Source organism: Anguilla rostrata, chromosome 1 (genome assembly GCF_018555375.3).
Source record: "Anguilla rostrata isolate EN2019 chromosome 1, ASM1855537v3, whole genome shotgun sequence".
In the NCBI taxonomy this organism is placed as follows: Eukaryota; Metazoa; Chordata; class Actinopteri; order Anguilliformes; family Anguillidae; genus Anguilla; species Anguilla rostrata.
In genome coordinates this window covers 81920521-81933230 of record NC_057933.1, presented here as the reverse complement: position 1 = coordinate 81933230, position 12710 = coordinate 81920521, and the positions used below count along the sequence as shown (strand labels likewise).

The following is a 12710-nucleotide window of genomic DNA, read 5'->3' as shown; positions in this document are numbered from 1 at the left end:
GCTGCGTGTTGGCTTCTTACTTCGACCCATCCCCCTCCCAGCCTCTTCTATAGGGGACCCAGGCACATACAGCAGAGATAAGGGAGGGGCAAAGCGAATTAGAGGGCGTGTGCTCGGTGGGGGAAAAAAAAAAAAAATTTGCCGGAGACAGAGTGCAGAGTGAACTGTGAGCCAGACAGACCGGCAGAGAAACAAAAGACCGTCCATAGAAATAGCGCGACAAGAGACAGAAACAACAAATTATATCATTTAAACAAAGAAAGGGAAAGATCTATAGAGCAAAAGAAAATTCAAAGGGAAAACACCACTGAGGGTTTTCTTTTCTTCTTCTTCTTTACTGTTCCCACTAGAGAGAAAAAAAACTTTTTTTTTTCCTAAAGAAAACACCCGGGAGCATGGACCCCAGCAAGTCGCCCAGCGCCCCTTCCCAGGACTGGAACCCCGACAGCAAATCGGGAATGGCTAATCCCGCTCCCCCGCCGTACCAGGAGTACCCTCAATACCCTGCAGCGGGCTACCCGCCGGCGGGACAGCCCGCGCCTGGGATGTACCCCCCTGCGCAGCAGTACGGAGGGGCGCCAAGCCCGTACCCGCCCCAGCCGGGGATGCAGTACCCGCCGGGCCCGGGCCAGTACCCGCAGGGGGCCCAGCACATGGTCACCGTCCAGCCCACGGTGTACGTGACCCAAACGCCGCTGATGCATCCGAAGCCGGACTACCTGGGCTACTCCATTTTCACCATGCTGTGCTGCTGCTTGCCGCTGGGGATCGCCGCCCTGGTGTACTCCATCAGGGTAAGTGGGAGATGGAGGGAGGGAGGGAGGGAGGGAGGGAGGGAGCAAAATGCGAAATACTGCTGAATGATTATTATTCTGCCACTTTACACACTGTTTTGCGGTGGACTTTCGAAAACCTACGGCAGCGCACTTTGATAATAGAAAGTTTTCTTTTTTTATAGTAAAAAAAAACAAACAATTGAAACGTGAGAGTGTAGGTGGGCGTGTGAGTAAGTGCTGTTTGCCTTCAGTGAGAAAAAAAAAATTGGAAAATTACGTGAATGTGTGTGTGTATGTGTGTGTGTGTGTGTGTGCTGGCGGTGGGAGAGGGGGTGTGGAATTTCATGTCTACTTCCAGGAAATGTGAATGAGGAGTTGGGGGTGGGGGGGGGGTGAGTGAGTTAGTGGGTTTGGGTCTAGAGATGGGCTTGGCATTGTTAGAGGTGCAATATTAATAGCTGTGCTTGTTTAAGTGAGCTTTTTAAAAATGTTTGAGCATGTGCTTTTTAAATAAGAGAGGGCTAGAGCGCATGGAGAAGAGGAGTAACATATAAAAGATAAAGCAATTCAAATATACGAATGAAGGGGTGCAAGAGAGAGATAGACGGACAAATCAGTTTCCATTTCTTAGCCTGGGAGGGGGGTTGGGGAGTGGGTGGGATGGAAAGAGGGAGAGAGAGAGAGAGAAAGAAAGGGAAAGAGCAACAGAGAGAGGGACAGCGGAAATGAGAGAGGAGAGGATGAGAGTGAGAGTGAGAGAGAGAGATTGCCAGAACAGGGACAAATCAGTTCCTGTTTATTAGCCTGAGAGAGAGAGAGAGAGAGAGGGAGAGAGGAGACATATATACTGCAGCATGCCACCTGCTTGTAGAACAGTATGCTGTATGTTGAGTGCATATTTCTGGTACAGGCACTTAAGTTTGCCACCAAAGTAATCACTTAGGCTAGTGGCATACTGGACACACAAGGGGGAAAACAAAACAGTGTTCATGACTACAGAGGGCCAGCATTGAAGCCTGTGAGGCTCTGAGGCCTTGCTCACTATATTCTGAAGAAATGTACACGCAAATAAAGAAAAAGTCTTTGCTTCGGAAGGAGTTGAAATGTGTATCTAATCAGAGAGGAATACCTATCAAACACCTGCCATTTACTGATAATATTTCTGTTCATAAATACGAACATACTGCAGCAGCTGTTGCAGTTGAATGTTGGTCTTCAGCGTCAAGTAAACAAAGTTAATCCCGGTTTCTTTACAGAATGGGAACTATTTAGTTCTTGGAATGCCAAAAGAATTATACATTGGAGGAAAACAAAGGGAGGGGTAATTTGTCCGGCTGAAAATTAAAACTATTCAAAAGCCTTAAAATGAATTGCACATTTTCATATTTTAAAATGGGATTATGAATATGTATTTATTTATTTATTTATGTACTTGCTTGCTTGCTTGCTTGCTTACTAGCTCAGGTACAGAGTTCTCACCAATGATAAAACGTATGACATTTAGTTTTGGAGCCTTGCCTTTCAAACCATTTCACCACATGTTTGCCTGGGTAGTGCAACAGCGAAGATCAAAGAACACGGGAAAGCGAAGGGTGTAATCTGGCTGCTATCATCACAGGCGTCATGTAGGTGCCGCGCGTCGACTTGCAGGCGAACTAGCCACAGGGCTCTCTCCCCAGCGCTAATTAATTACACCGCAAACCGAGCTAACTGCACACGTAAATCTCCCCCCATATGAGAGGCCTGCCGGGGGACCGGGCAGTCCGGGATGACGAAATGCAGTGAGCTCGCTTCGTTTCCAGGAATTGATGGCGTATTTTATAAGTAGCTACTGAATTGATTTGACAGGTTAGGCGAGATTTCCCGTAACCGGCACTCTATTGGCCCCGGATCTCAGGAATGTAATGAAATTCTAGGGGAAAAAAAGGAAAAGAAAATTAAACTGAGTGAAGACATTAAGTGGGTGTTTTTTTTTTTTTACGATAACCATTACGGTCAGTAATCATAATCACGAGAAAGCAAGGCGTCATGGATTGGACAAGATTGGCAAAAACATTTCCCTATATATATATTTTTTGTGAGGAGTGTACATATTTCTACTTACTGTATTTTTGTATTAAGTTACATAATCATGTATACAAAACATTATGTAGTCAAGTAGAGCTAAGCAGTTGACCAGTCCTACTTGGTATAAAACACAACAATTAAAAAATGAATCCAAGAGTGATGATTTACAAAATCCCTTTTAATTATAATTTTTATTTATTTTATTTTATTTTGAAGGTGTCATACTTTGTTGTGAGAAAAAAGTTGATGATTGAAATGTCCTATCCGAAACTGTGTCAAATAAACCTTTATCAAAATTAATGTCAGGTAACACTGATCATGTGAACAAAAGGTCACCAACTACATGGAAAATTGACTCAATAACACATACACTGGCCACTATGTATTATACAACTGGTCATATGAAATATTTCTTATTTATGGGAAATACTCTTGGAACTTAGCAATACATAGAATGTAAATTCATTCATTGTTCAGTTCCAGATTCTGTGTCTGCAGATTTTCAAAAGAACATTTATGCTTCAAAAGGACATACATTTACTTTTCCAAACCAGCAAACAGAAAAATATGTTAGAAATTTTTAAGTTGCCTTTTACTGACAGACAAAAACATGCAGTAAAAAGTATCTGTTTCCTTTAAAATTGCTCTTACACCATCAACAGTTTTTGCAACATAGGATGAAACATTTCCACAGCTCTCTGCAAATTCTGTGCTTCCCCAACAGTTTGGGGAAGGCCTTCATAGAAATGGTTTTCTCGAGAATGTTGTGGATGAGCTTGACTGGCCTGCACAGAGCCCTGACCTCGACCCCATCCAACACCACTGGGATCAGTTGGAAAGCCAACTGCAAGCCAGGCCTAATCACCCAATCAGTACCCAACCTCACTAATTCTCTTCTGGCTGAATTGAAGCAAATCCCTGCAGCAATGCACCAACAACTAGTATAAAGCCTTCCCAGAAGAGTGGATGTTGTTATAGCAGCAAAGGGTGCACCAATTCCATATTAATGCCCATCATTTTGGATGAGATGTTCGAAGTCAGGTGTCCATATACTTTTGGCCATGTAGTGTAATATGTCAGCTCATACAATATTCCCATGACTCACGAGTGAGTCATAGAATTGTAGCCTACCTTCTTTATGTGAATGCATGTATTATGTTTGGATTAACTTAGATGGCTTGTAACAGCCAGGAAATTGAGCGTAGACATACTGTTTCCTGTTCGTGGCACGAAGACTGCTGTGGCGTTGTACTAGTTCACTAAGTAATGCTTTCTGTAGAACGACAAAAGAGTAGAACAGAACAGAACTGTCCTGGGGGAAGCTCAGGAAAAAATCCTCTGGTGGAGGATGGGCTACTAATGATATGATGTTTCACGTATGTCGTGTTTACGACTGTTCACATCTCCTAAAACTAGCAATGGTGACTCGGGAGATTTTGACTCCGGGCCTTGCGAGACATGACGGAATTGCGACCGTGGCATTGTCTTTGTTGGCCGAAGGTGCAGCGTAAACAAGGATCAAAAGTCGCCACCTGAATCAACTTAGGTCTATATAAACCAATCTCTGAATCCGTCTCTGAGCCGGTGGCTCCGGGCCTGCCCGGCAACGTGTCTCTCGAACGGCAGCCGCCCTACACCCCGTGCGTCAGCGACATCCAGTGAATAGGCTGCTCGAACTCCGCCTGTTTCCTTCCGCCGACCGCACTGCCAGTAGTTCATCGAACCTTTCCCAAGTTCGAAGTCTGGATTGAATGGTTTCCGCAATGCGAACGATGCTGGCACCCCCCGTGGGCTGGCTGATGTTTGACATTGCCGTGAAGTTCTGATCCCGATTTGCGGCGAAGCGATCTAACGACAGGAGAAAGCGGGGGATGATGAGGGGGACAGATCTGGCTCCTGCCTTCTGTCTTCGCTTCCTCGTCTTCCTCGGCGGTCTCGTTGGGATAGCCTGCAGTCCAGGGTCAGTCGTGTTTTCAAGCTACTCAAACATTGGGTAACTTTTCTTGCCTTGAAGGGCTAACCTTCATTCCCCGTGACACTGCTTTAATCTTCTGACGAGACTGCCTCAGGCAATGCCGGCTATGCTGTAACCTCAGTTATCTTCCAGTGCAAAGCGCCCCATTGAAAGCTGATCGGGCCCCTCCCCCACCCTCCCAATAGCATGCGCTGATGTGCTCACCACCAGATACGCAGGCTGTTCTGTTTTAGCCGTCTGATTGTGGCTGTGGCTGGCAAAAAAGAAAATGGCCCCTCTGTTAGCACAAGGGTATTTTTGGACTGAGGACAAAAACGAGGACAGCCAAAATGAGATTCAGGGACAAATTGTGCGCTGGCTACCTTGTTATTTATTTTTCTGTGTGCTGTATGTATATGTGTCCATGTGGTGTGTGTGTGTGTCTGTGTTTTTGTTTGCACTCCCACAGGGAAAATTTATCTTTTGGCTAAACATAACCAGACAATCCAGTTTCCTCTGGTAGACAGGAACAGCAGCTAGCAGCACGGATTTGCATTCTTCAGATACATTTTCATTGAATTTATTGGTATAAAATAGGTAATAAGTGTTTAGTGTAGGGCCCTTACAATCAACCTCTTAGGAGTGTGCTAATCAAACGATCAGCCCATTGGAGAAAACTGTCTAGTATTGTCCATTATTGTGGTTCTAATAGGTTTACAGGGTCTCAGATTCAAGCAATAGCAGTGGGTGGACTAAACCATACACATTTTCTCACCCATAGCAACCAGCTAACCCTTCCCACCACTCTCAACCGACCCCCCCCACCCCCGCCCCGCCACGCCACCCCCCCCCCACCCCCAACGGAACATATGGAGATTTACAACTGGTGCCCATGACTGTGTCTCTGGCTCTGCTGGAGGTGGAAACGAAAATATGTGGGGCAGTTGTGCGTCCGCCCTTCCCCGCTGTCTTTCTGTCGCCATGAAGTTGCTAGGAGACATCTGTTTTATGGGCCCCCCTCCCCCGGTAGCTAGAAGGTGGATAGTTTCGACATGAAGGCTGCCAGACAGGCAAAAAACAGGATGTTGCTGGGGCGCACGAACGTCTCTTTAAAAAAAAAAAATCTTATATTGCATTATATCGGAACCCCTGAAAACAGTCTCAGAAGTTCACTTACGTAGACCAGGGGTAGAGCAACGTGTGTACTGCTTTATTTAGTGTGTATATATGTACGTTGCAAAGAGATCGCCATTGGCCAAGTCCGGTTTCTCTTCTCAGTTGTTTGTTTTCCTGTCTGTGCCATGAAATACGAAATCCCCTAAAAGTTATCGCTCCGGAATTTCTTATTTTGAGCGGATTTAAAGCGGGGATTCCGTTCTTTTTTTTTTGTGTGTATTAGTTTGGGAAACCAATGAAAACTTTTGGGGGACTGCGATGAAAACCGTGCATGAATAACCGCGACCCTATTTTAATCTGCTAACAATTCACCTCATCTTAAGAAACAAAAAAAAAAATGTCACAAATGTGATCATAGTTAAGGACAGAGGCAAAAGTCTGTTTGAACCAGAGCTCGAGTCACCTGCAAATGACTACCATGACTGAGGAATGATGGGACACCTCTTGGTCACAGACTCACAGACACAGTTTCTGTTACAGCCAGAGTCTCAAATACGGTCACTGACCCTCCGTAGACCAGGGGTGGAGTAATCTGTGTGCTGCTTTATTTTGTATTTTTGTATATAAATGTACATCACAAAGATCACCGTTGGCCAAAGTCCAGTTTTCTTTCTCTGTGTTTAAGTTCCTTTGCAGATGCAAATCTGCAATGCAGATTTGGCTCGTTGTCTCATTTGCTTTGTTGTTGAATTCTTCATGACCTACCAAATGGTCAGGCGTCCACATTTTCTGTACAATCGACTGATTTGCCACTTCGATGTGGTCAATTAAAATTGCTTTGCCTCTTTCTATGCAGGCTAATCGTCCGCAACGTAGTTCGGCGAACGCAGCGCGAACGCATCGACTTTCGTTCTTTATAGCGTGCGTAGCTATTTCTGACGTAATACGCCTTTAAAGAGAAAAAGAGTTGAAACACGTCTAACGACTGCAGCGGTTAGACGGAAACCTGGCACAGTCTAGGCTCCGACAAGGCCGAGGGGGGAAACCGCTGGCAGAGGACACGCCCTGGTTTAATGCCCAGAGGCCTTCCACTCAGTCTGATTAAAGTGCCTTTCTGCATCTGTCTGCTGGAGCACGTCGGGCTTGGCTCACCGTGGAACACGTGACACGAGCGGTGAGCCAAGGATGAGGAGAGACCTGATTGACAAGAGTAGCCATGAACATGGCAGCACACACACACACACACACACCCTCTCTCCTACTCTGTGCCCCATTCTTCTCATAATTATCTTTAGGACTTTTTGGTGACAGAACTTCTTATCCAAAAACTACCTCTGCTTAGCCTAATGCTCCTCTAACTGTCCCCAGCTAGTGACTCCAAATGAACTGTCAGCCAGTTCATCTTGACAAATACTGTACTGCCCAAACCCTGTTTGAGAAAAAAAAGGAAAATAATTTAATTTAATCCAGGCCAGTGCTTAATTTGATCCAGACCACAATTTTAACCAAAATGCAAGATCAAATTCCCCAAATAAGATGTTGTGCAACAGCAAGAGACTTCATGACGTGCACTAGTGATGGCCGGGATTGGGCTCAGAGGTACTGTGGGGGAAGGGCAGAAATGGTTCTGTGTAAAATCATGTGCAGGAACTGGAGCCGCGCTATAGAAACAGGCACGGGGGCCCCCCCCGAGCTTGTTGCTCTGTGCAGTCGACTTCTCACTTTGCAAAGGCTGAATCGCTGAGCTGGTTTCTGGACGTAGCCAGCCCTGTGTAATTTCCCGTTCAGCCGTGAGGTCATGTGACCGCTCTGCGTTCTCCGCCATGAAAGTCCCTCTATGAAAACGCTCTTAACCCCGCCCACATTCTGACAATCACTCCGCAGTTCGGTCTCTACAAAAAGCTGTGTGTGTGTGGGTGTGCGTGTGTGTGTGTGTATGCGTGTGTGTGGGTGTGTATGCGTGTGTGTGTGGGGTTGTATGCGTGTGTGTGTGCGTGTGTGTGTGTGCATGTGTGTGTGTGTGTGTGTGGTTGTATGCGTGTGTATGTGGGGTTGTATGCGTGTGTGTGTGTGTGTGGTTGCATGCGTGTGTGTGTGTGTGTGTGTTTTCCATGTCGTGGCACATGCCAATTTTAAAATCCTTTCATTATTTACTATCCAGAATTACAATTTTTTCACAAAAAAATAATGAAAATAAAATTTTTTACATAAACCCTACAATGCAACAAAATCTCAATCAGGTGTATAGAATGCTTTCAGACAGCCATCTGTACACTATGTAAAGACCTAAAAGGAAACTTTCTGGGAGTTGGAAAAGAGTTCAGTCATGACTTTAAGAAGTTAAACAGAAAGAATGTCTCAATACTGAATTCCAATGAAAAATATATTTAATGTGTGATGCACATTTTTAAAAGAATCATCAGTATTATATGATTTCATGTACAATGCATGTTAAATGATTGTTTAAAACATTGATTCACATGCTTAACTAATTTAATAGAGAATATTATTAGCTTCATCCACATCTGTGCAAAGTGTAATGTAATAATAAGTGATATATTATTACATAATACAAGACAACACAAAAAAATGCATTACAACACTGTGGAACAATACAAATTTCAGCATTTAATAATGACTAAGAGTAACAGATTGGAGCCTTGATCAATTATAAACAAGAGTTAAGCATTGCAGTTGGGGCAAAGGTTTCCTTGCATATGTTCATGCCTGAAGTATTCTGTAATGGCATTCTAAGAGAACACGTTGAAATGGGGTGGTGGGAGGGTTGGGGGTGGGGTGGAGTGTGTGTGTGTGTGTGTGGGGGGGGGGGGGGGTCATGCCTAATAATAGGTACGGGTGTCAAACCAGTCAAGGAGATAATTTTGTTGTCTGCCAATGGGCCAAACCCCTCTCTCAAAACTGGCCAGTTAAGTGGGGTCCTGTGCGCTTGCCTGTGCTGGTTGAGGGTATAAATTTGATACATACCTGCAATTGACTTTGTAAACAATAGACTGCAGCAAGGGGTCCAGCTGCACAAAGCAGTCCTGGCCGCAGTAAAATGGACGTGCATGTACTCCATTTGAGCTGAATTAACACCGGGCATTTTACTGTGCGCTGAGAGAGAGAGTCTGACAGAGCAGAGCGTAGGTGCATAGGTAACAGCAGATGGCCCTCTGCCATTGATTTCTGGTAAACCATAGCTGGGGAACTGGAAGATCACGTCAGACTGTATGTGCTCTTCCAGCCATTTCCATCATTTGCATAGTTTAAAATGTGGAAGCAAAGGTCTGAAACCGACGTAATTTTACAGTGCAGTCGATAATAATAAGTAAATAGAGTAGGCCTGGCGTCGTCTATGCGCTGTAAAATTTACGTTGGTTTCAGACCTTGGTTTCCGCATTTTAAACTATGCAAATGATGAGCTTGTCAGTGAATACGAATGTTGACTTAAGGCCTGGCAATTCGTTTTTATCTGAGTTTCCTGGTCTTGTGTATTCTACTGTGCGGAAACGTACTCTAAAAGGACAGTATTAAAAATAATATTTTAAAAAATATTTTTACCGCAACATTTTTTTGTCGTCCAAGACACATTTACCCATTTTTCTGTTTGTTGCCATTTTCCTCCCATTTTCTCCCCAATGTAGTCGTTATACCAGTTCCCCGTGTGAATCACGGTCCTGGTCGATGCGCTATCCTCTGTCGGCCTGGGGAGGGTGTAGACTACCACACGCCTCCTCCGATACATGTGGAGTCGCCAGCCGCTTCTTTTCACCTGACAGCGAGGAGTTTCACTGGGAGAGCGTAACGCGTGCGGAGGTTCACGCTGTCTCCCCCAGATCCCCCTCCCTGCTGAACAGGCACCCCGACCAACCAGTAGGAGTCGCTAATGCAGCGATCAGGACTCATGCCCTCACCGGCTTCCCACCCGCGGCCTCCTGTTATTTTATGGGATGGCCAAGTTATTGTTATTCTAAACGACTTTGTGTTTTGTGCGTTTCTGATTGGCCCAGACCATTTTTTTTGTGTGCAATGTTCAACAAGACCAGGTCAAAACCTAGTATATGGCTGGACCTAATACACTACATCCGGCCGACCAATGGTGTAACTTCATCACTCACTCAGTCACTCAGTCACAGGCATTCGCGTTAGTAGGGCTGGCCACGCTGTTGCGGTCCAGCCAAAAAGAGAGCTATCCCTTTAACAATGGCCCGTGTGCAGACGAACTGAAGGGCTGTTTTGTCTTATTTTCCCACAATTCCTGAGTGACGCAATAGGGGCTGCAGCACCGAGCTAATGTAGTGCCGAGAACTTCTGTGGTCTCCGCGCAACCTTCGCTCAAGGATGGGATGAGGACACGGTTTGTTTACCAAGCCGTCCGGCTTCCTCACTGGGATGGCCCATTTATCGTTCGAATGCATTTCGAAGGAGTTCAACAGGACTTTTTCTTATTTATTATTTATTTCTTATGTATTTTTTGCAAGTTTTTTTTTTTTTTTTTGCCACTGTCTGTTTTACATTTCCGTTTTGTGCTGTTCCCTGGGTCCAGCTGGAACTGATTAGATTCTTCTCTCTCCCTCTCTCCCTCCCCGCCTCTCCCTCTCTCTCTCTCTCTCTTCCTCTGCTCTCTCTCTGTCCCTCTCTTTCTCTCTCTCTCTGTCTCTCTCCTTTCTCTCCTCCTCTCTCCCTCTTCTCCCCCCTCTCTCCCTCTCTCCTCCCTCTCCCTCTCCCCCTCTCTCTCTCCTCTCTCCTCTCTCTCTCTCTCTCTTTCTTCCTCTGCTCTCTCTCTGTCCCTCTCTTTCTCTCCTCTCTCTCTCTCCTCCCCCCCTCGCTCTCTCTTCCCCTCTCTCTCTCCCTCCTCTCCCTCCCTCTCTCTCTCTCTCTCTCCCCTCCCCCCCTCTCTCCCCCCCCTCTCCCTCTCTCCCCCCCTCTTTCTCCCTCTCTCTTTCTCCCTCTGCTCCTCAGACCCGAGATGCCAATCACCAGGGCCAGCAGCAGAAGGCGGAGATGAATTCTCGCACGGCGCGCAACCTGAACCACGCTGCCCTGGGCATCGGCATCGCCCTCATCATCCTCTACATCGTCTACGCCGCCGTCATCGCCAACAGGTTCAACTGAATGCCGGACGTGAATCCAGCTGTGCTCCTTAGCGCCCCCCCCCCGGTCCCCTGTCCCCGCGCACCCATTTTTTATTATTCAAAGTGTCATCTCTCCTTGCTCGCGTCATCTCATTTTTAACCACTTTCTCATCACAGAAGAATTTCATTCTGTAGACGTCCCCTTTCAAAACTCCTAGTTCTGAAATATCAATGAAGCAGAGTGTGTTGCCTGCAAGAGATTGTCCAAATATATTATTTTGCAATAAAAAAAAAATCCTTTGGTGGATAAAAGCCTTTTATAATGTTTATAACAATCAATTGAAGGATAGTGTGTGTGGCCTGGATAATGTACACTTCAATCCCAGTAAGCATAAATACCAAGAAAAGAGTACAGCCAGAACTGTTCACTCAGCTTAAAGTTCGGTTGACAACAAATTTTTTTACTTAAAGTTTCTTAGAATCTCAGACCAGTGTTGGAGGACTTTCTTCTTCTTCAAAACGAATACGTTGAGAATGCCTTAAGTACATATTTTGCAAGCATTTTGATACCACAGCTACAATTTAATATTTGCCCAGTTTTGTACAAATGTTTCAGCTTAGCCAGGTTAGCCAAAGATTTTTTTAAAAACCATTTTTGCTTTTAGAGTATCTGTTTTTGACTGTTTTCATTAACAAATTACAAATATATTGTTTATTCATTAAATTGCATAAAATAGATGTAAGATAGAAGAAAGGCGGCTCTATGAAGTATTGTGTTCTGTGTTCTGTGTTCTGTACTAAACATGGATATTGGGCAGATATTGGAACCTTTCTCCAGCATGTCACAATACACTCTTCCATGCCTCCGCCTAGAACCATCAACAGAATCCTTAAATATAGTCCATTATGTGAGCATGTAACTCTATTTTTGACTGAATACACTAATATGTTGCCATTCAGGAAAAATAAGTGGGAAATTGAATTGGACCATAAGCATATGTCAACATTTAAATAAAAATGTTTTAAATTTTTTTTTTTAATTAAAAACATTCAAAATGCTTAAATAGTTTAAATTCCACGTAAAAGCTGAATAGAATTTCCTTTTAACAAATGCAATTCATTTTAACCACATTCATAATTTTTTTCCACACATTTTAAGATGTATTTGTATAAATACTGTATATGGTAAATATATATTTTATTTTGAATATCATTTCAGATCACCTGCTCCTAATGATTTGGTTGCCCATCTGTAGAACTGTAGTTTGTCAAATAGAATAACCATTGTGTTTAATTGTATGTGTGCTCTGTAAAGGTAAAAAAGCGTCTCTATAAAGTGTCAAAGAAGGATATGTTAACTGTTTAAAAAAATAAAGTACTCCATGAATAAGCATAATTGTGAAGTCAATGTCAGTCTTTTTTATTGAACGATTATGATCTAACAAAAGGTAAAAAATAATGCTTTTCAAGGTAGACCGTTGCCTTGATTGCAAGCGTTTGTCCCTGCCACAGAAAGGAAAAGATCTATGATGTCAAAAGATCCATCTCACTGACTTCCTGTAGGGCAACATCGGCCATTGTTCATATTACATTACATTACATTGCAGGCATGTGGCAGACGCTCTTAACCAGAGCGACGTACGACAAAGTGTATAACCATAACCAGGAACAAGTGTGTCGAAAACCCTGGAGAGAAGTGTGGTGTGAAGTTCACCTTTATTT

The 12710-nt window shown here is 44.3% G+C and overlaps 1 protein-coding gene across 1 annotated transcript; it reads left to right on the top strand.

Annotated features, from left to right (window-relative positions):
- Nucleotides 1-156: 156 nt before the first annotated feature.
- On the top strand, nucleotides 157-12384 carry LOC135237892 (annexin A11-like). The gene is made up of 2 exons (XM_064305451.1): nucleotides 157-794; nucleotides 10876-12384. Exons 1-2 carry the CDS (start codon nucleotides 396-398, stop codon nucleotides 11026-11028), a joined length of 552 nt encoding a protein of 183 aa, XP_064161521.1. The 5' UTR covers nucleotides 157-395; the 3' UTR covers nucleotides 11029-12384.
- Nucleotides 12385-12710: the final 326 nt, after the last annotated feature.

What these genes read in the sequence shown, in the direction of transcription:
- LOC135237892 (XM_064305451.1), top strand. Translation starts at nt 396, where the DNA reads ATGGACCCCAGCAAGTCGCCCAGCGCCCCTTCCCAGGACTGGAACCCC. An exon ending in CCCTGGTGTACTCCATCAGG is followed by an intron (nt 795 to 10,875) that starts GTAAGTGGGAGA and finishes TCTGCTCCTCAG; the next exon opens with ACCCGAGATGCCAATCACCA.